A 24,079-nucleotide genomic window follows, 5' to 3' on the forward strand; every position below is an offset into this window, starting at 1 on the left:
TTCAGTTCCAAGATCTTCTGTAACAGTAACAACAGTACTTGCTGTAAATCATGAACCACAGAGAAAGCTATCATGATCAAGTATCAGCTGCATTTCAGTCTTTCTCATCAGACTTCCAATTCTTAAGACAATACCCGTGAAAATACCTAATTAACAAAGCCTTTCTAAAAAAAAAAAAAAAAAACAAAACAAATAAAACACAGCCTGATGGTAACTTCCTTTTTTCCCCCAAAACAGTACTGATTAGCAAACACTAGAAATAGCCTAAAATGAAATCCTAAGTATCTACAGTATTTTACTGAGCATTACTCTGAAGTAAGTAGTGTTAGTCTTGAAAATGTGCAATCCATAAGTATTAAGCAGTGAAAGAAATTTTTCTTTTTCTTTAATAAGAGCAAGACTTAAAAAACAAGTCTTACAATAATAGATAGTTCAAATGGTCATATGTAGGAACATCATACACACTGTAACACAAGAAACCTAAGGAACAGAAAAGCAGGTTTTGCTAGAGAAACACTGTAAATCCAGGTCACAATTTATCTTCTCCTTTTCACATTAGGATCATATCTGCAATAAAAAAAAAAAAGAAAATTTGTCCAAATAAGTTAATGATATTCAAAAAGTTAACAACATGATGTAAATAGCTTTGTTATGTACTTACAACAGTGTTCAATCTTTTCCCTGACTACACTCCTGTAATTAGCTACAGTTGCTACTATTTGACTGAAGGATGTGTAAGGTAGAACCTGTGCATGAACTAGAGATAACCTTTAATAAAATTTTCACTGACTTCCCAGCTACCTATAATCTTTAAATCTGATGCATGAACAAGTTTCTCCAAGTTTTAATGACCCAACATTAAGTTCCTTACTAAAAAAATCTCACCAAAAACCAAAAGAGGAGGAGGGGAAAGGGCTACTGTATATTCACACTAATATACAGCATTTGGCCACAAGTCATTCAGACAAAACCTTTCTGCTGCTTCCTACTCCTACATAAAACATTTCCTTGCCTTACCTTCCCCTTTATTACCTTCTAACAATCAGTTTCAGATTGATTGTTAGAAATTTAGAGCTACTTTCTGGATATACTAAATAGTTACCTGATTTACTGTCATTTGCTTAGAGTTTGCCTCTGCTTGACACTGCTATCCCTTGGCCTTCCCTTTGTCTTCATTTGTGCTTCATCACTCAAAATCCTATGTCGCCTCTTTGAAATTCTGATGTGTTTTGTACTCATGCATGAATAACTTATGGACACAACTGAATGATCAGGCAGTTTTACTTCCACTAGTTCTGCTCTCATTCATCAAGACTTTTTGCTTAGGCAGGAAAATGCAACAACTTGTGAGCCAAATTACATCACCACATAGCTGGAAGGTTATTAGAAGTCACTGTTGTTCCTATACAACTCAGACTTCTGACAAAAATAAAATGGATACCCTTTGAAAGAGATGCTCTACATTAGCTGTTAATTAACAGAGCAAATTGTTAATGTTAAGATTTTCTGAATGTGTTGATATGTAGTATCATGTTTCTTTGATAGTGATTTGAAAAAAACATCCTTCTTCACCATATATGTTTTTCTACCTAAACGCACAATTTTTAGTGTCAGTCAAATGCATTGCAGGTGAGAAGTCAAACAGTGGTCCCTTGTTTCTTCACATAAAAACCACAGAAAGTAACGAAATCTTTGCTAAACAAAATGAGATCCTTATATTAAATCTCAAACCATTTATTTGATTTTATTTCTGTAGCACTGTAACATTAGTTCTAACTAAATGTGTCCTGGGCACCAAATTCTGTGGAAGGGGAGAGGGGGGAGGGACAGGAAGATAAGCACATAGGAAAAGGGGATGATACATGATGGAAACCCCTCATCAGAATAACAGCAGCTTCAACCCTGTCTGTGACCGTCTAAAGAGATGCTGACACAGACAGTCATGAACTGTCTTTCCATGTTATATCCTCCACCTCACCTCCAGCCATTTTCCATGTTAAATGAAGCCTGGATGGTATTTGTTTTCTGGAGGGAAAGACATCAAACAACATTATCTGAAACTGTACAGTGCCTATGGCCTGAAAAGGCAAAAGGACTACAGAGAATCCACTACTGAGAGTGAATGCACAAAGAAACATAAGACCTTGTTAGGAACAGGGAGTGGAGGACACAAAAGGCTGTTACTGAACATAATCCATTTAACTGTACTGTTAGTAGATAGTATAATATACTTTCCCTTCCTCCTCTGTCTCAGTATGTACCCAGCACAGCTTTTCTTTCTAGCTCATCTTCTCACTGGAGTACTTCATGACTCTTTCTAATGGCATCTTCAAATGCATTTTCATGGGAAATTGCAGCTGTTAACATTATGCCAAGTAGTTTTATTCGAGATTAAGGTCAAAATTAGAAGGTTACAAACTGCTGAATGTTAAATTGTGTGTTTTAATATTTTTGACTGTAGAAACTTCATGCTTAGAATTAACTTTCATGCATGCAAATTATCTAAGTTTGCACTGTTGCGTTTCGAAAGGCAAAAATGAACCAAGACATTTCAAGCCAGTTAATATTCCAGCACAGCAGTTCAGCTGCATCACATTTTTATAAATGATAACTGACATATATATATATATATATATATAAAGGTTGCATTGCAGATGTAAAAACTGGATAAAGTGGCAAACTTGGCTTAAAACCTTTTCTAATTAGAAAGGGGTTAAAAATCATTAAATTAGGATTGCAATTGAAAGTAAATTGGATAGGAAATTAACTGAGCAGGATGATTCTCTCCTTCAAAAGAGACATTAGGGAAAGTGGTAGACAACTGAAGTGAAGGTTATTGAAAGAAAACTGCTGAAACAGACTGAATTTTAGAGGCAAATGTAATGTGTAATGGCAAAAAGTAAGGGCAAACAGCCAAGGAGAACCTGGGCCTATCAAAGAAATCTCCTGTGACATAAGAACTGATTAAAGCAAAATCAATAACTCTTCTACACTGTCAAAAGCACAGCATGATCCGTTTCAAAATGCCACCTCTGTCTGTACACTGGAAAGATGGTAAAATGTTGAGGGAGTTTCTAACAGTTAAAAAAAGGTAAGAGCTCTTTCGTTGTGAATGGGTTTGAAAGCAGCTTAAAGTCTCAAAGATAAGGGACACAGAGGGGGCATACTGAAGGATTTACTTATCTTTTGGGTTTTTTTTTTTAGTTTTTACTTTAAACTCTGGGAATCGTTACTTCAAAGACCCAAAAAGGAAAAAGCAGTTGCGCCAATCACTTTTTCCCAGAACTAGTACTCTGTTGCTTTAGCTCCCTCAAGTGACTCAGCACAGGGACAGACAAGTGCCATGGCCAGAATGAAACAGCGGCAGAACCCATCATTTTGTTTTCCACAATTCAGATGACTGACAATGGTAAGATCAAAATGCTTCATTAGGCTCTAAAACCACCCTGGAACATCTTCTGGCCTTTCTGAACAATCAAGCTTGTGCATATCAGCCAGGAAATAGCAACATTTCTGTTTGAGAATACTCTTATTAAAAAACTGAAGCAAGTCTGAATGAAATTAAAAGTTTAAGACATAAGAAAATTTAAGCTAAGTTGTTGAATCACTTTGCCTATATTCCCTACATGGGAATATGTGGAATTTTGAAAAGAATAGTCAAAGTAGTCTCTTACAAAATCAAAATCTGTCCAATAAAAAAAAAGATGTGATGCAAAAAATACACTTTCTTTAAGTACAAACATAAAATTCTTACCTAAAGAGATCATCAGCAAGTGATTCTTCTCTTGCATATCGGTTCTGCTCCTGAGAAAGTAAGTTTATTCAATATTTGATTGTTGAGGATGAAGCTAATGAACCATATAGCAACACAATATATTCTTGCACTAACAGTTTTTCCACTAAGTTCTAAGTTAATTAGCATTATTTATACCTGGATACCAATTAGACTGTAAAAACAGTATATGACTCATCAGCAAGTATTTTGAAGGAAACTACTGGGAAACAGTGCTATAGAACTGCGATGATAAAACAATATTTTTTTAGAACTTTTACATATAAAGGTGAATATTTCTAGAACAGAATTTTACTCAGGTATTTTCTGTTCTGTTCAAGAGTAGAGTATCAATTGTACTGCAAAACTATTTGAACACAGCTGACCATACAGAAGTTCCTTCTATCTCCCTGTCACGTTTTACAAGTCACAAGTTTCCACAATGCTTATTTTGCTCACCAAAAACAGGTCATTACAAAAAAAGTCATTCTCTTTTAGGTTACTGAATTTTCTTTACATCAGTATTTCTGATTATATGAACGTTACGCATAAAATCAATTCAAATAATCAGCAAAAAGATGAGCCTTTCCACTGACCTCTGACTTTCAGTGACTTTCCTAAAGTACATGTTCCTATGGGCACGTGTGGACAGTTTACTGGTTGAGGTTTTATTTAAAAAATAAAATCCTGAAGTACTTCAGTAACAACCACAGGGTAGTATGACCACTTACATAAGTCAAGTTTTTATTTGATCATCTTTAAGAAATAATTCCTTACCTCCATTTCTTGCCTTAACCACTCTTCTAGCTCTGAATTCCTTTTAGCATGGTGAGCAATCAAATCTGATCCTCCAATAATGTACGGAAGTTGTCCTGCCCCTGGATAAGCTACCTGTTGGACAATAAATTATTACAACTACAAGGCAAGCATAGTACAAGCAAAAGATCTGAGAAATTCAGAAAGTCTATTCAGATATCACAGAAGAAAGTCAGCCAGTCTTTTCTTCAATAACATTCAGAGGTCATATTTTAAAGCAACTGAAGTGAAAAAAGCATTTACAGAAAGCTGTAACTCCCTCATTTTACCAGAAGAAACAAACAACAAAAATCTGAGAAGTTAAATATGCTAAATAAATCTGATAGTACATCAAATGGAGTTTGAAATATTGGTAAAAATCACTTTATATTTTATTGTCCGACTGCATAGGCATCTATTACAAAACAGCAGAAAATAATATCAGAAATTTAAAATATTTTCTAAAAATGAGACCATGCTCCCTAAAAGTTAACAGTATAATATGGTATTTAAACTGTTTCTTTCTGTAGCTAGCAATTTATAAAAAAATAAGATAAAAATAAAAATCTTTAACATATTTCTACAATCTCAAGGCAACACTTTTTAGTATTTTTAAATAGTGCCATCTTGTGACCATTTCAAATACGCACTAACCTTTTTGAAGGTTTTGAAATTTTTCTTTCCCCCATAGCTGGTATTTGCAGTAAGGCAACTGTTCTGTCTTGGACGGCTGACAATCAGTGATCTAAACTCAGTCAACAGAAGCCTGCTAGGAAGACTGCTGGAGTCATCTTGCAGTTTGCTACAGTTCTTATGGGGGAAGAAAAGGGAAGAAGCATTCAAGTGTATGAACAGACGTACAGCATATCTAAGAGTATAAACTTTAGGGAAATTATCATGAGCAGGGTTTAACAAAAATTATGATTACGAAAGGGTGAGGGGAAGCAGCAGCAGTGCTAGAAGCTAAGAACATGTATGAACTTCTCAGCTCCTTATATACTATGGATAGAGCTGCGAGCTCAGTACATTTTCTCTCATATTTAAATACATTGAAAAGACAGGACCAGTAACAATGCTGAAGTCAGTGTACGTTCATTTCACTATGATTTTACTTCAGAATAAAACTTAAAGTAAGACTTTTTTCCCCCCATATTAGCTAATATCTAAGAGTTCCTTCTCTCCTCTTCTTCACCTTGTCTCTTACCTGGACTAATTCAATCAACCATGTTTACTCCAATGGCAACTCCAGCTAACTCCATGGAAGACAAAGTTAAACATCCTCAGCTCAATTCTAGCCTACAGATTTTTGGCCAGCTCTAGGACTGTAAGCTGAATCTGATCAATGAAGCAATTTTTTCTCGTACATGAGAATGTTCCTATGCCAGCAAGTTTGCATGCACACTTTGCTGCCTGCAGCTACATTTCTGTGGATTAAAAAGGACGTGTGGGCGCAGGACAAGTTCACAAGTAACAAACTATCTTTATGGACAGTTCCAGCCCAGATGCAGTACAGCTCTTCTACAGCAAAGTATAAACTAAAAGTCCTTTAATCTGAGCTGACCTTGCACAGCATTCCTTCTTCTTGGACTGTTCTCTGTATGTATGCAAAAAAAGGTATAATTCTGCCCCTTGTTGACTGGCTACACTCTACTTTTTCTCTTCAGAATTTTTCAATTCCAGTTTCATTTAGCCTCATCTCCTTTTCCTCTGCCTCACTGCCATTCCAAGAAATTCTCCTCTCGTTTCTTCCTTCACCTCCCCTATAACAAGTTAGCATGCTATCTACTGTTAATCAGTCAATATTACATCTATTTTCTCAATGGTCCATCTCTTCCATTCTAGTTGTGATCTCCTTAGAGCAGACAAGGAGATTATGTCCTTGGCTGATCTTTAAGCAGCAACCTAACAAAAACATCAGTACAAGCATTAACAACACTGAAGGATTAATACAATTACATTGTGTCTGTAGTTTCAGTCACCTTAAGCACCATCCAAACGCTGTTACAGAAGCACACAGATGAAATACAGGTGCTCTGGTTTTCACAGTCAGTAAGTTGGACTGTACTATTCAAATTTATGTATGATTATGTTAAGGAGTATGTCTTCTGAACCTCCTTTATTCTGAAATAGGATCCACAAATATTATGTTCTTAAAAGCAAAATTTTGATGTGTTTTTGTAATGCTTCTTAAAGTTCACTGTTCAAACTTAAAATTAACTGGTTTCTTACCGAGACTGGTGACTCTTGCTTGATCTTACATTTTATTTCTGAAGTTACAACTGATCCAAGTTCCTCTTCTTTCTATTTGATTAAAAATTATTTTAAATAAAACACTGAAATTAAACGGAAATTTAATTACAATAAATAGTTAAAAAAACAGTTTTCTGCTCTTTACAGTGCAATAAGCATTTTCAAAAAATGTAAATGTTTAGACAAGAAAAACTGCCTTGTACTTTAAAATTTTTATGATTTTATGTATATTTAACAATCATTAGCCTTTTTCTCTATTAAAAACTCACTAGTATTTTCTCACTTTTTTTTTCTTTCTTATACCAGTAGCAATTTTTGTCCATCTGTATAATCTTCAAAATCCTGACAGTTTCTGAAAACTGTAAAAAGTAGCATTTTCAATTTGATATTTTAAGTGTACATGTGTGCAGAAAGGACATTTTATTACTAGGATAACAAAGTATTCTGCAGGTTGATTACCTCCTGTAGCTTGAAACCAAATTTTCCTCACATAAATTATATTTTACATGCATAAAATAGGTCCTTATTAATTAAACTATTAGAAGACTTCTTGCCAGCAAAAGTCATTAAGTACACATCAGATAAAGTAACAGCTTAATTCGATATAAGGAATTTTTTCCTTCACAATCCTGACAAGAAGTTGGACAAAAAAATCTTTCCAGACCACAACAAAATTCAATAGACTATTGCAAGCAGTAATTTTAGTCTCTCAGTATGGTCAGGGCCAATAAAAAGCACCTACTATTTGACAGTATAAAGAGTAAGAAGCAAAATTCTCTAAAATTATATGATTCTTCTCTTAAAATTTGCCTGTTAGTAACACACACAAAAAACAGCATTATAATGAAGTTTAAAATTCACACTTTGCCAGAAGCAAGCTCCAATTAAGCATCACCAGAGTGTTAGGCTGGTCTGAGCTAAGGATGCTCAGACAATTACTAATTCTCCCATGATCCAAAGCATCTTGCAAATTCCAGTTACTCAATCATATATTCAAACTTTTAAACACTTAAACACTGCCTGCACCATATAAGAACTGGACACTTTAGGATATACATTTTATATATACAAAAATTAAACCTGTTCTTTTCTTTCTCTCTTATTCCCTTCTTCACCATTAATAGTCTAGCGCTCTCAACACTGTTTTCCTCTACAAATCTGCTTTTGGTTTTTTTGTTTACTCAAAATCTGTTGTCTTCTTCATATCTCTCAGAAAATACCCTTAGTCTCAAAAAGAAAACCAGAGCAATATTCAAGAAAACACAAACTGTGTTTTGGTTTTGCTGTTGTTTTTGTTGGGTTTGGTTTTTGTTCTAAAATTTCTCATACAGGAACTTTAATAATCTTTCACATGATGTCTAAAGATTCTGGCTTGTTCTGCTGAACACTACTGTGGTATTCAACAGAAGAGGTCAACTGAAAGTTTCTTCAGAAAATTAATGACATAAAGGTAATTGAGTACTATTTTAGTATAAATGTCAACATTATGATTAACACAGTAACAAAAAATATGAGAAGTTTTTCTTGGACCAGGGATATATTCTGCTGTCCTACCTACAGTATTTCTCGTAAAAAGAGAGGAAAGATTTCAGAATACAAGCAGCTTTCAATTCACAAAGAAAAAATGCCCTGAAGATAAAAAGACATTTAGGTAGGTGGAAAATTGCAATATTCACATGTAATAGATTAATCACTCTGAACTGAAAATTGTTGTATAAAATTTAAGCAAACTTTACAAAGCCATTTTCTGTATGCAGGCAGCCTCATCCTTAAAGGAGCTAACTGCATCCTTCTAACAGAGTTGCAAATTTCAAGATTAGGCATACGAGAAGAATATAAAACTTACCAATATTTTATTCTCCTGTCTCTGATTTACATTTACTTCCTGAATCCTGCTTCCTTTGGCTTCCAAACATCTTTTTTTTCGTGTATTTCCTTGAGCTTCCTGGTCATGATCTGCCACTTGATCTTCCCAGTCCAGGTCTCCACTTCCAAACACAATTTCCAGTGCTTCTGTATCTTCAGATAAATCATCTAACTCTTTTCTCTTCTGTGGTGCATGACTTTCACTCGAAGTGGTTTTAGTGTCTGTTTTATCACTTGTTACTTTGACACTTTCCCTCATAAGCTTTATACCCATGTCTTCTAATGCAAAATTTGGGTTTGGGTCCAGGATGTTATTTTTCTTTTGATGCTGTTTTGCTTCACTATTCCAGACTGATGAAGTTGTGGGTTCAGTGCACTTGGAAAGAGGCGATGACCTTTCTTCCAGTTTTGCTAGTTTGGGTACAGATGTTTCCTCTTCTTCTTCAGCTCTTTCCCTTAGCCAGAAAGAAAGTACAAAAGCATTTTTGAGTATGACCAGCTGTATCCGCAACATAACAGCTTCCTCGGCTTTTAGGGACTGCATTGTGAAATGTAAATTACTCTTGAGGAAAAGCTTGCCATTCTAGGAATCTGATCTAAAAGATTACCTTTTTAAGTATGTTTCAACCTGAAAGCACACTGATTGAAGTAAAATTAGTTTCCAGAAACAGCACCAACATAACAATAAGGGAAGCAATGTCAAGAACGTTTCAACGTACCTCTTTCTAGCTACCTGGAAGTAATTTGTAATTGAGTTGGACTGGTGACGTGAAGCACACTCGCTGGGTTTACCAGCTTCTGAAATTTTAGATGGTGAGACAGGTTGACTTTTTTGACTCAACCCAGATGTTCTGTTCCCTCTAAATATGGCTGTTCCTGCATTTACACTGCCACTTGTCCTAGTGTTTTTCTTTACGGTGGTTGGATCCTGGAAAGCCATTTTCCGTTGTTTATCCATCTGGGGAGTATTCTCTACCTCCATACTAGATTAGAGAGAAAAAAAATACTAAATGACACACAGGAAGTTACCAGAGACACACTGAGAAAACCACTTTTTATTAAAGCTGTATCTGTACTTTATATTTATAAACGATGTGCTAAAAACAAACTGTAAAATCTGCTATGATCAATATATTTTTATAATTGTGAAATGGCTTGAAAATTTGTAACAGTTAAGACAGTCAAATCAGATACACAGTATCTATATTTGCATCTGCAAAAGTGATGCAAGTTCTGTGTGATGAATTTTGCTATCTAGCACTCAAAAGCAGAAATTATCTCACTGCAGACAAGTGACAGCAATTTAGTAAATGCCATTTCTAACACTGTGTATCTTTGCCCTTGCCAATGATACAGTTCCTCTGCCACAAAAGACTGCTTTATTTGCAAATACTAGAACCTATTTCCATGAATACTTTACCATGTCTGCTCTTCTGTATCAGCTATGTACAATGTGCTGCTATCTGCAGCAGCTGGCATTATGGTTTCATCCACAGCCAAACTCTGAGAAATGGCTCGGCCCACAACACCTGATGCAGGAGTACTTTCTGTTACAGCTGCAAGATCAGCACAAGAGAAGAATTAGCAGGTTAATACCAAATCTGTGTTTCTTCGCACCTGTTATCACCCCCTAGTAACTGATCAGGTGAGATATTTGTAAAATTATCTTAGAGTAATTTTAATATAAAAATTAAGCAGATTTATTAATTTAAAAAACATGAAAAAAAAAACCCAGTTCCAAAGGACCATGTTCTTGGATTCAGCCTTAGTCAAATATTCCACTAAATTAAGTAATGGAATTTTGCTTAAATAAAAAATTAAGCATAATGAGAAATCATACATTAACACAGATATACATAATAAATCACGTGATACATATTTTATGCAAAACTGTCAAAGCACAAAATTACATTTACTCCTTTATGGTGTTCTCTAACATGATTATTGTATGTGGGATACAATTTTTTCAGTTGTAAACATAGCTCTCTTTAAAAGCCTGATATACAGTTCACCTACACAACTTAACCAGATGACAACTTTTACCCAACTGAATCATTCAGACTGGAAATAAGTCAGTATTTCTGATTCATTCAGTGTTTGCAGGGTAAGAATTTTAAAAATTTAATCTGAGAATTGTGTATTATTTTCTAAACTAACTGTTCAGACAATACATCATTTACAAGTTATTCATACAAGAATATCATTTGACCAAAATATTTTTCATGGCTCTGCAAGGTACTGCATGTATGTCTTACTCAAAAATGTGTTTTGAAGAGAGAAAGTAATGCTCCCACATGTAAAGACAAATTTATGGGTTTTTTCTTTTGATTTTTTTAAAAATAATTGTAGGATTTGCTACCTGATACAACACTTCGTAGAACAAAGAGAACCTGTAAAACATAACTGTGAAAATTTTACAGAAACAAAATACAGAGTAACATGAAAAGAGACTTCAACAAACAAAACCTCTTTTCTGTCTCTCAGATTTTTATTACTACCACATTAGCAAATACAAGCCTCAAGTCACAATTTGGAATGTCTACCCCCAAACTATTACTTTAGCTAATATGACAATTGTGTCTCATTGTTTTTACTTCTTTTGACAGGATTATTTTTACTTTTGAATTGGGTAGGAGGTGCTTGAATTTTCCTAAAGCCAATTCCTTTTTGTGCAATGACAAAAAAAAAGCAAGCCTTTACAAATTAATTCCACTCTTATTCTCTTCTAACATTGATCTTTTAACCCCTCTATTACCCCAGTCTTGTATGAAAAGATAGAACAGCATGGAATTCAAACTACTACATACATATGAATTCAATGGCCACTACAAATATGGACTTCAAAAGATTTTTTTGAAGTACCTTTCTTTTCAAGATCAATGTATCTCCTTTTTATGCTATTTTACATCTACTTTTTATTTACATCTAAGCCATGTAATTTTCATTGTAATTTATTGTAAGACCTCTAAAAAACAATTACCTCTTCAGCATTGCATACTTTTTTCATTTTAGTGGTCTTGCAAAACAAAAGAACTTGAACATTAGCTGTTCATGACGCCCCTACACAAAAAGAAATTTTGCCTCTTTAAGGCTGTTAACTTATTACTACCCTTCTTCCAATTACCTTTGTTGGTACCAGCCTGCTTTTGAGGGTTGCAGTATTTTTCTGTAGACATGAAGATAACTGCCAATCCAATTTCTGCCTCTGGAATAGCCCTGAGATTCTTGCTGTTAATATACAAATAATAAAAAAAAAAGACAAAAAAAAAGTTTCTCAATACATATTCAAAGATGACTAGGCAAATGGGCACAGGTATGGCAAAGTACAAAATGTTCCATTCCTCCTTTCAGCCTACACTACAATTTTTCACAATACAGTAAATCAGCATAATTATCCTTTATTAGAGCCATGCCCTACACGTATGAACTCCCATGTTTCCTGCTCCTTTAGCCACTGTCTAGTCCCAGTAATCTGGTCAATACACCTCTCCCTTCCAGAGTTTTGGGCATCTAACTAACTGTGCTCTCCCTCTGATTCAAAAATGTGTGAATGGAAAAAGTGGCTTGAAAGATCTAAGCACTTCTTACAAGTCAGGTGCACACCCCCCATATCCCCTCCTTCCTCTGTACTGCAGCCATAAGAAGAGTTTGAGTAGTCTTCTCTATCTACTAGGACAATTTAGGGAAACTAGGTTTATGTTTTCTTTCATTGTTTTAATAAAATGGCATAGTGAAAATCCTAAAATATATAAAATATGCAGTCTGCCCTCTCAAAGAAAACCTACCACCAAAACAAAAACTTATTTTCATGAAACAGAAGCTGCTCTTCAGAAAAACTGTATGTAAATAATTACACAATGATGAGCCACACGACCTCAAGGTGCCATCTCATTTCTTTTTGATGAAGTACATACACTTATTGAAATATCATAATTATCTATTTTCCATTCTTAGACTATATTGATTTTAACTTCTTTTAAATAGTAGAAGAAAAACTATTTGCTGTCTGTAATTTCAAAGAAACTTCATGACAATGAATTTTTGTAGAACTGGATCCTCCAAAAAAGAAAAAGAAACAATATCCCCATCAAATCCTCACAGAACTGCCAAGTCTCTTCTTTCCTGCTTCAAGAAATTTTAGTCCTGCTAAGTACTGAAAGGAATGAAAAAATGCCCCCTTTATAAGCAGCCTCCTGCTGAAATACGTATGTGAACACCATGACTAAGTCTCTGCAGAAATTCTGAAATTACCCTTCTGCTGTACAAGAAAACAATGCTGCACCTTTGCAAGAGAGTCAGAATGGAATCAGTCCAGTTTCTCATAGAGTCAGATCCTGCAATCTGAGAGTTTGTCAAACCCACATCAACAACACAAACTTCAGGAGAAATCAGTAAAGGTGTTTCTTTTCTTCCTTCTGTCATCAACTTTATTTCTCCTCCTCCAAGAATAATTGCTGGACCCAGTTTCTTGTGCTAAAAAGAGATTGCAAATAAAAAAAATAAAATCTTAAAATACAGTCAGCTTAGAAGCATCAGAATTCTGAACTATGATCATAGTGCTTGTCACTGACACACTGCTGCAGATGTACTGTGTTCTGTTTCTCCCCTACACTTCATCTTACTTAGGCCACTGTATTGTAGGATAAGTACACAGAAATCCTTCTTTCCCAACAAACGCAGAATGAGTGTGAATTCAGAATATGCTGAGTTGGAACAAAACCACAAGGATCATCAAGTCCAATTCTTATCCCTGCACAGGACCATCCCCAAGAGTTACATCATGTGCCTGAGAGTGCATAATTCAGAGAGAACAAATCTGTGCTTAGCCACCCCTGCAATATTTTTGCAATGTAAAGCCTGATTACCTGCTTAGCAGATAGAAATACAAAAGTTTTTCCACTGAATATTGTTTTCCTTTCATGATGCTCAGATAAATCCAGTTTTTCAGTGCCAATGGAAGGCTCATCAACTGGAGGATAAAAGCTGCAAGAACAGAAAATTAAAGTTACAAAATTCAGATGTGCTTATCAGTACTGACTCACAGTCCTTTCTGTTTTAGAGTAAAGCTCTGAAATTAAAATACTGCATTGCGCTGTTAAAACTATTTAGATAAATATTTTTTTCAAAATGATTGTTAGGAAGAAACAGAGCCCCTGATTTCTAAACATCTAAGATTAGACCAAGACTTTCTACTTCAGTAACTAAGACAACAACACTAAGGAATGTATTCAACCAATCTGCTGCATACATATTCACATTCTCACTAACAATACTGACAAAACCCCTCATTCTCTTCTGCTGTGTCAAGAAATCCTGTACCACTACACTCGATAAGAGCCAACTTATGTGACAGAAGGCAAGTACACTTTTCTTGCTAGTGGGATAGAGAATTCCCCTGCAAATTCTCAACTGTTTTGTCCAATACAAGCAAAGTCAGCAGGAGTTCAGCTGGGGAACAGATTAGGCAAAAGTAAAATTTTACCCTGAAGCTCTCATTTTTGTCACAGCCTGTGATCTCAGCTCCAGGTAATGATGGCATGCCCACACCTAAGACAAGCATCTAACTCATAATTTCAGCATAGTATTTATGGGATCTTTGAGCCACACACTCACTACTCCAGCAGTCCTGACAGAGCAAGCTGAAGGCACATGCTAGAAAGAAGGGAAACTATAGGTCAATTTTAACCATATTATACTACATCTGTACCTGAACAGCAGTTTATGTACATTGTCTGGCTGATGACAGAACTACTTATCTTTATTCTGACTACTGATTACACATTCTTCTCACACTATTACATAGGAAAAAAAAAAGATCCTGAAACACACTAACAAAATCTGCTTTAACAGCAAAGATTAGCAGACTCTAAGTAAGAAACATATTCCATGAAATACTGAAATATTGAAGTTCTTGGAAAAAACAGAGAACCTGTAAACATAAAACCATTCCTCAGACACTGAATATTCATATACTTTTACCTGAAGAACATGCATGTAAATTTTCTACTGCATCCAAATACATAATTCAATTACAATAGATTGGATCGTACTACATAATTACAGTTCCTTTTAAATAATCTCTTCTTTTGTGTTCTTCACAATCAATTCTTCAAGCTTTATATACTCAATGAAAATTAATCAGCCTGAATCCATCAGGTTTCAAAACAAGAGTATTTGATAAGTTTCAGCAGCCTGTTCAAGGTTTACAAAAATACTGTTCCACTGAAATTGAAATAGATATGAAAAAGCCTACTAATTTAAGGAAACAAATAGGGCAACTCAGACTTTAGTTATAAGGCCAGAAGACTTCTGACACTGAGTCCCATAGAGACAGTTATTAAGATAAATACAGGGAACAAAGTCATCTTTAAAGACAAAAGGATGAATACAAAAGGAGAAACAGCAGTTTCCACGACACTGAAACCAGACTGTAGTTTCTCTATAAATACATTTCAAATCTATGTTTTTTTAATTTCAGCAGACAACTTCAACTGATCGTCTCCTCCTCAAAAAAACCTTTGATTTTCCATAGAAACTCTTATCCAAAGCTGATCTGTGCTCAAAAGACAACAGTCTTTTACCGTCTTAGGATTCCAAAGTGCTCCTTGTACTCAGGTCCCATAGGTTTTTAATACTAATACCAGTATCCAGAAAAGACCCATTACAATCTTGAATCTCTGAATGAACAGATTTTGATTCTTGGTGAGTTTTTGTTAAAGATTCAGTTACTTTCCTATGTTTCCAAAGCCCTGCACTATTAACACTGGACTGCAGGAATAAAATATATTATTTTATACAGGGTTGCACTTATGCAGCCATTAGTGAAATTTTCAGTTATTGTTCTACCTTGTACAGGTTGTCAGAGAGTACCAGAGGACTGGGGCAATGCACTTCACCATAAAAAAACCTGAAGTAAGAAGTCTCACATTCACACAGGAACTGTAGGTTTGCAATTCCGTGAAGTCTTAGTACAAACAAAAAAGCAGCTCTTTTTGGCTTTGTTTTGTTTTTGAACTTTAGCATAATATTTCCCTCGATTTTTTCAGGGGACCAGATCTCCAGTAACAGTAAAGATTTAGTTAACAGTGTCACCCTGTATTACCACGTCAATATACTTTTCTTATTTCATACCCAAACTAGCATTGCCCCAAGTGGTTTAGTGTCCTGCAGATGTACCAGCTCAGGTCAGCTCTAGCTACAATGCACAATGTAGAGATTCCCCGTCAAAGCTAGAAGTATTTCTGGAAATCAAATTAAAATAGCTGCTACATAAATTTTCAGTATCTTCCCACAAACTACATCTCAAAAATATTAGCCATTTAAAATACAGCAATTATTTTAAACATAGATCTGTGTATGACACCAGCTGTCTCATTTAGCTTGATGCAGAGCTCTCTTTGAAAGCTACACGATGGATATAGTGCTAGTGTCACTCAGTTCCTCTCAGGGTTTTAAGAGGTAGCAGAAACATTTAAAAAAGTGAAACATATCTATCTGCTTCCATTTTAGCAGCACTTAACAGCTCAATTATACTGTCACTTCTGTATTAAAGGAATGGACAACACATATTCCAGTTTCAAGAACCTGTTTGCTTGTTACTGTAACAGACAGGAACAGCAGTTTTACAGTCAGGGAACATCAGACCAAGTAAGTTTCAGATTGCACAACCAATTAAATAGCTTTTGATGGCTTGCATAACCTGTACTAAAAAAAAAGACCAAAACCCCACAAAAGATCTGCCAGAAAAAGTATTTCAGAGAGGACTAAATAGTTTGTTTAGTTTTCTCACATTCTTATAAAACAAGGCAGACTTCTAAGTAGAAGGGAAAGTTATAATTCATTAAGATTCTGCCTTTCTTCTGAAACTGAAGAGCAAATGAGCTTTAAACCACTCACAGATGACTGATTTGACATATTACATAAACCCTGCAAATGTAAAGCAGCACCTAGAAACTAAAGAGTACTTCCTACCAATTGCTCCAGATTGGCACCTGTATTGTTCTAACCAGGTCCTGTCACGTTCTGTGAAATATACTTTACCATATACCAAGAACAGTTTATTGTGAAACCTCTGTAGTTTTGTGTCCATTACCACGTGGGCACCACGTTTGCTCAGCTGCCCTTCCCCCCAAGCCTCTTTCTTCAAACTGTTCTTCAACTATTCTACCAGCAGACCCACTAAAGAAAATATTTTAAATTGCTGTGTCCAAACACATATGCCTATGGATACATATCAGTGTATATCCATAGAGATGTAAAATCAATTAACTCCCATTATTCTTCACCACTTATTTCCCCCAACTTGAACGAGTAGCGTCCAGCATTCACCTGGTTGTAACAACACATGCAGAAAAATCATGATGTCATTTACAGTAATTTTACAAGTTTTTAACGTCACTTAACAGGAAGAAAAGTTCAACACTATTTTTCAAATGCCAAGTACCTTACGATTTCCATTCATTACCTATTTAATTTCACAGTATTGTCCAAAGCATGAAGAACATGAAGAACAGAAGCAATAAAAAAATGTACCCACGCGGTTTACCTCTTAAAAATACATAATGAAAATTTCTCACCTGCATAAATCATGTGTTCCTACAAAAAAAAAAACCAACCACCACAACCCCCAAACAAAACACAACCCTTTTCAAGGTAAAAATAGTAGCAACACAGGCTCAGATAAAATTGTCAAATACAATAATGGGACTATTTTACACTTTCCCACACAGAGAAAATAACCAGAGGGTTATTTCATCATATTCCACGGTATTTACTTATTCCAAAGTAAGAATTCCCTTTTCAAATTAATTTAACCATGAAAACAATGAGTATTTAATTCTCATCTAGTGAAGATCAATGCATATTAGTATCACTTCATTTCATAACAGATAATTAAAAACCTCTGATGTTTCAGAGAATTCAAGGGTCAGACTAACTCTGTTTTGACCAAAGTTTACCATAAACTCAGTAACTAATCACACACTGGGAAAATATGTTTACATAATGAAATAAGCTTGACAAAATTTCTTTTATAAAAATGTAATTTATTTTTATGTATCGACTCCCAAAAGTGTTTGAATCAACATTTAAATTCACTAACAAAACAAGTTCTTATTTAGAGACAGTAACACCTGTAAGTGTACAGTCAATTCCAAGAGCTCACTTTATAAATCTAGGCACAAGATCAAGAAAATGGTCTGACTATTAAAATATGTGTCATGTTAAGCATTCTTCCACAAACCAAGTTACTGTGAATCATATATTCTATCAAAAATTATCAGATAAACTGTAGCTTTGATAATCTAACTCCCATGAATTTAATTCCGTGACATAGTAAAAATGATGATCTGGCAACTTACCTTTCATGATTTGGCAACTGTTGCCTGGACTGAATAGCTCTGATTGATTCAACAAAAAACTCTGGTTTTATAATTGGTCGAGCACAAATCAAAGCACATATAGTCTGAAAGGTCAGAAAATATATATTTACTGCATGGAAAAAATTCATACAGAATATGGTTCAACTGACATTAGCTTTCTGAGATCTTAGATGTCGAAAATGTCACACAAACAAATAAAACAATACTGATTTTTGCTACCAAAAAACAGGATAGTTTTTCTTCTAACAGCCTAGCTCTTTTAACTGGTGTCTTGACAAAAATTATGAAAATGTAGAAGGCAACTGATGAAAATCAGTAACTCTTCAAATTTGGCTTTTTTTGTTTTCTTTCCCTCCAATCTCCCATCGACATATACCTCTTCTAAACTTGGAAGAGCTGAGTGCATAGTTTTGTAGAGAAAAACCTTGAGCAGATCTAAAATTTAAGTCGCATTTGTGGGAAAACTGCGAAGCACCACTATCGATATGCAAAAGTTCAACATACCTTAACAGTAACTTTTACTGATACCATGACAAGGTGGGTACACTCTTTTGTCCATTCATTCACTACAAGGCCTCCAAGTTGCTGAATGGCTTGATTTAAAGCAGTTTTCTGAGCTACATCTAAACATGAGGAGCAGACAACCAAAGGTTCATACTCCACTCTGCAAAGAACAAGTAAAAGTGAACTGCTTTAGTTATTCCAGCCAATCATTACGATGGACAGAGCTGACTTAACTGTCATGTTTGTGTCTCAGGGAAATCTGAAGTAAAAATAAAAAGACCCATACTCTTACCTAGACAAAAGACTGTGCTATAAAATTTCCTGAAGAGAAATTAAATACCAATTTTTATTCAGAAAAATTGATGACACTTTGACCTGAGGTCTCAAATATTTCTACAGACTTTTGGATCTTTCACAGACATTATGCAGAATTAGTGCATCAAGAATATTGCAAAGTCTGGGAATATCAAAAGAAATTTGAGTGTGTGCTTCCAAAAGTAAAAGTATGTTCAACACAACAGTTCATCAACAGATTAGTACTTAAAAAATACAAGTGTCATAGAAGGTGAGTTCAAGTAATTTTTTCCTAACACTGTCATTACCCTCGACCATAAGGTTATTTATAGATCTTCCATATGGAACTCAGCATATCAAATTCCATTATTTGATTTGTTTTAGTCTACAAAGTAGAAAGAAATGTAGTACAACAGCCACGATGTATCTGGTCTCATGGCATGAATCCTGTACCACATTTCAGGTATGTTTCTCTAAAACACAAACAATAATTTATTATAGTACTTTGAGGAAAATGCTGGGGTCTTTTCTAACAAATAATACCAGCAGCAGTGATAAAACTGAATCAAATTTTAAGGCACAAAGCCACCTGCTCATTGCTTTAACATTGACTTTGATGGTCATTAGACCTTTTCTGTTTACCTGCCACTTCACTTCAAGGAATGCTTCCTATATGTAAACAGCACTGGTTACCATGTAAATTTGAAAACAATAACAAGCTGGGTTTGCTGAAGAGAGCAGGCATACGTCACAGGAACAAGCATTCAACAGCTAGTACTGCACAAAGCACCCTCCAGCAATGTCTGTTCTTTCCTCATTACATTATCAGCAGCTAACAAGGGCTCAGAAAAGCTCCCTCCATTCCCTAAACCTTCCTTAGAATCATGAATGTTTTAGGATGTTTTTCTTTGCCTATGATAACTTGAAAACACTCACTGTACATGATACACCTTCTAAAATGCCAATGCTTTACTATGAACAATTTAAACCTCTTAATGTCAAAATAAATTATACTATAAAAATATAATGGAAGACTATTTCAGAAACAGGTGTGCAATACAGGCAAAATACTACTCGTCTCCTTCGCTTTCTAAAAATTCATCACTGCTGTATTGCTTGCTGAGTTATATGATGTGCTAAAATACTCTTTTCAAAAACTGAACTTTTTTTACTTGATATTTTATAAACAAAGCACTTACCTAAACTTACTCTCAAATACTCCAAAGTTGATTCTGTCACCAGATTGCAAAGACACTGAAGTACCATTGAGTTTTGATCCATTAACAAAGGTACCATACTTAGATGTATCTTTTACTGTTAATATAGGGACTGAGAGAGATTGACTCTGAAAATAAACATAAACAAATCATTATAGTTTATCAGAATACGATAGTTTTGTCAGAAACAGGTTACTATTATTATGGATCAAAGCAGTGGATAAATAAGAAGTATCCTACAAAATACCATCTTAAATAAAGACTTTGGACAATAAGGTTGACTAAATTATTCACCTTCTGGTTTTCACTGTGGAAGAATGAGAGAAAACACCTGTGTTTAGCTTCAGACTGTCTGTGCTTCTTACATTCAGTCTTTCTGGAGACTGTGCAAGGCAATCATTCACTGGCCCAAAGCATCTGATAGCGCAATTTAGCAAGGCTCCCAGATTTATTATCGATATTTTTCCCTATATTTCAGCCCTTTCCCTCACTTCCTTCCACAAGGACTGCTAGTCTTCCCCAAGCTGCAGGGCATGGAGACATTGGTTTCTTTTGAGAAGATGTTAGACACTGCCAGATTTCCAGAATGGTTCACAAGCCAATGAGAACATTGTTAGCTTGGTTTTATGACATTCTGCCACACAGTTACACGTTCTTTCACAGAATCACAGAACGGATAAGGTTGGAAGGGACCACTGGAGATCATCTAGTCCAACTGCCTGCTCAAATAGATTTCCTTAGAGGATGTCACTGAGGGTTATCCCCAGGCACTGTTGTAGTATCTCAGGAGATGGTGACTCTACAACCTCTCTGGGCAACCTGTTCCAGCGCTCGGTCACTCACACAGTAAAAAAATTTCTTTCCTCGTGTTCAGGTGGAACTTCCTGTGTTCCAGTTTCAGTCATTGCCTCTTGTCCTATTGCTTGGCACCACTGGGAAGAACCTGGCTCCATCCTCTAGACACCTTCCCTTCAGATACATATAGACATTAATAAGGCCCTCTTTCAGCCTTCTCTTCTCCAAACTAAACAGGCCCAGATCACTCAGCCTTTCCTCATAAGTGAGGTGCTCCAGTCTGCTCATCATCTTTGTAGCCCTCCGCTGGACTCACCTAGTATGTGCAGTATTAAAAGGACAAATTCATGTTATGTATTTTATTTTAAACTCAATATAAGGTTAATAAATTAAATTCCTACTGACTGGCCTCAAAACATCCACAAACGCTGCAACACCTAAGTAACAGTAAATTGCTGTTTGTTAATTCTCCTCAGTACATTTTTATTTTCCACGCCCTAGGCAAATACAGAATTAATGATGTGAAATGAAACAGAAACTAAGCCTGCAGTAAGACAACTGAAGCACTTTCCAGAACCAAGACTTAAAACTTGTCTATATAATGAAATTTAATTGCATAAATATCCTGCTATGATTATTTTAACAAAAATTGCTAGTAAATCTTCACTCTGGGATAAAAGGGAGCTTGGACCACTAGAATTATGCCACTATATTTCTCAACAAAGGCAAGCAAATCTAAGGAAACAACAATAAATTTCAAGATTAAAAAAAGGCAGGTGATCAACAGTTCTACTCAGGGCATAAAATGCTGGTGAGAGGAAAATGAGAGTATGCATGGTCATGGCAGACTGAATTGTCACACAGGCCACTGATAATGCAGTAGAATGCTGGCTACTTACAGGGCTTGTTTCAGGACGACTTACTGTCAGAACTGCATGACTTCGACTGATGGACTGATCATCCTGAATTAAAATGGCACAGTTTTTGCGTCCAACAACATATTCTGTACCACTTAAAAGCCGATATGGCTCTCCTGGAAATAAACAAGAAACGGAAAAATATCAGTTTACAAAACATGCTAAAATACACAAAGCACATAGACATTCAGAAGTTTGTAGTATATCTGAGACTCAACTCTGTAACTAATCATTTATTAGGTTGACTAGAATTATACATCTAGTTTATAGATGAAACATCTTTCTTCCTCTCTCCCTTGATTTGTCCATCATAAAAGGACACATTTTATGATAAACAAAGCAGTTACAAAAGGGGCACAAAGCAGTTACAAATGGGGTAACACATTTTTTTCAAAAACAATATATTTTTACTAATACTCTGTCTTTTAACTTTTCTCTGGTATTACTTTTTGAAGACTAAGTGCTGCATATGGAAGAAAAAAAGATTATAATGTAAGATACCTTTTCCAAACAACACCTTTTTAAGAGTACATCATTTTTTGAGGGTATATAATTTACTTACATGACTGATTAAGAGATTAAGAGAAAAATGTCCTCTTAATGAATCTAAGGAGATCTGCAGCGTAAACCAAACTGATCCTTAGTAAGTTCAGCCTCTGACCAATGCTTTAGCATATCTGTGGTACCTGTCACCTGGACTGCATGGTGGCTTCCCAGTGAATGGACTGACTCGATCCTAAACATGTGCTACTACTGGTAAACAGAGCCAGGAATGCTTCTTAATGGAAATGAGTAACTACAGATTAAATTCTAGTTTTCAACCCTGGGCAAATAACTTTGCAAATGTGAACTGTGCAGAAATAATCATCCTGAATACAATGAAAATAGTAGTGTTTTGCCTCCTCATTAAGATTTTCCAGGCAGTAAGAGATAACTCAGTTCATTTCAATAGGATTAGGTACTGTTGCCACTAGGAGATACATCAAACATCCCAAATTCAGTCCCAGTGAACTAGGAAATAGAAAGCAGATCCAATTGCGATAGAACTGTTCCTTACACAGCAAACACTTAAGAAGGAAAGTATATATTGCATGATACCTACTATTAAAGCTCCTATGGACAAGAAACAGTACAGGGGCAATTTAGTTTCAAAACTCTGCATCCAAGAAACTCCCTGAAGTTCAACACTTAGTCCTTGAAACATCAATACAATAGTTAAACATCGCTTCTGAAAGACACCTGAGGTTGCTGCCTCAAAGCTCAACCCTTCAGGCATTTCAAAGCAGAACTTGAAGACACCCCATACGGGTTCGAAAAGAAGCCCTATTAGATTTAACAGGAGCTGTGGTCTGCAGTGCTCCAGGGAAAAGAGGAGGCTGAGCCGTGGACGAGCACCCAGGGCAACGAGGACTTGGTCACCAGCGCCCGAGGCGGCCCTTCCCGAGGAGCCCGGCCGGAGCCAGCCCCGGCGGCAGCCGAGACAGCGGCACTCCCGGCATCCGAGGGCAGCGCCCGGGCCCGCGGCTCCGGCCTCACGCCACCCGGGAACCCGCGCAGGCGCCAGCCAGGCGGGGAGGGGGCCCGCCGTGCTCGGGCCCAGCCCGTCGGAGCGGCAGCGCCTGGTGCTCCCTCACCTTTTCCTGAGGCGGGCACCAGCTTCCACATCCTGGAGCTCTCCGGCGAGCCGGGACGAGGCCGGGACGGGGAAGGAGAACCCCGCGCGCCACCGCGACCACGCGCGCGGGGCCGGGCCGAGGGCGGGGCGGGGAGGAGGGCGCCGCCTACCGGGGCCGTGGAACTGCTGCAGCCACCGCCCCTCGCGCGTGCGCGGCCGTGGGCCCGGCGTGTCCCGGCGCGGGCCCGTCACGGCCGTGTCCTTGTCACGGCGGCAACCCCCGGCACCCCCGGGGAGCTGCCGGCCCCTTCCGCTCCGTGTCAGCGTGGGCCCGGACTGACATCTTCAGCCGAGGCCCTGCGGGTGGGTTGTGTCCCTCTGTCCCGCCCTTCTCAGGGCGCTCATATCCCTAATAAAATGCATTGCGTGCGGAACAGGAAACGCTCTGGACATCTCTTAACTGAAAGAAAATTTTGGAAAAAAAAAAAAAGAATTTTAAATAAAAAACACCTGGGAGTTCGAAGGCCATTCGGCAGATTACCAAAGACTTGTCTTACACTGACTTTTCTGGAAACAGCAGAGGAAGCCACACGTGCATGTCTGCAGCCACACACAGCTGAGGAATGGCTCAAAATACCAATTTCTCCTTGTGCTCGGCAGCTCACGGGGAGCAG

General features: G+C 36.6%; 1 protein-coding gene across 3 annotated transcripts; it reads right to left on the reverse strand.

The window, feature by feature from the left end:
- Nucleotides 1-226: 226 nt before the first annotated feature.
- NBN (nibrin) lies at nucleotides 227-23,547 on the reverse strand. 3 transcript variants are annotated; one of them, XM_027659068.1, is made up of 16 exons: nucleotides 23,425-23,547; nucleotides 21,773-21,906; nucleotides 20,061-20,206; nucleotides 18,568-18,727; nucleotides 18,043-18,146; nucleotides 13,549-13,666; nucleotides 12,966-13,156; nucleotides 11,808-11,911; nucleotides 10,104-10,230; nucleotides 9,403-9,666; nucleotides 8,664-9,138; nucleotides 6,797-6,868; nucleotides 5,222-5,377; nucleotides 4,550-4,663; nucleotides 3,755-3,804; nucleotides 227-567 (listed from the first exon to the last, which is right to left on the reverse strand). In XM_027659068.1, the coding sequence occupies exons 1-16, from the start codon at nucleotides 23,453-23,455 to the stop codon at nucleotides 537-539; spliced, it is 2,277 nt and encodes a 758-aa protein (XP_027514869.1). In that variant the 5' UTR covers nucleotides 23,456-23,547; the 3' UTR covers nucleotides 227-536. The 3 variants fall into 3 exon arrangements, with proteins under 3 accessions (XP_027514869.1, XP_027514868.1, XP_027514870.1); XM_027659067.1 differs by having other exon boundaries at nucleotides 10,104-10,239; XM_027659069.1 differs by lacking the exon at nucleotides 9,403-9,666 and having other exon boundaries at nucleotides 10,104-10,239.
- Between the last annotated feature and the right edge of the window lie 532 nt (nucleotides 23,548-24,079).

The sequence above is a fragment of the Corapipo altera genome, unplaced genomic scaffold, assembly GCF_003945725.1.
Source record: "Corapipo altera isolate COAL_440 unplaced genomic scaffold, ASM394572v1 52, whole genome shotgun sequence".
NCBI classification, from domain to species: Eukaryota; Metazoa; Chordata; class Aves; order Passeriformes; family Pipridae; genus Corapipo; species Corapipo altera.

Bases quoted from the DNA above. Each gene is read 5' to 3' on its own strand.
- NBN (XM_027659067.1), bottom strand. From the start codon at position 23,455: ATGTGGAAGCTGGTGCCCGCCTCAGGAAAAG. The intron at 18,728-20,060 runs GTAAGTGCTTTG...TGTTCTTTGCAG, and splicing joins GTATTTGAGAGTAAGTTTAG to AGTGGAGTATGAACCTTTGG. The intron at 6,869-8,663 runs GTAAGTTTTATA...TTAATCAAATAG, and splicing joins GACAGGAGAATAAAATATTG to AAAGAAGAGGAACTTGGATC.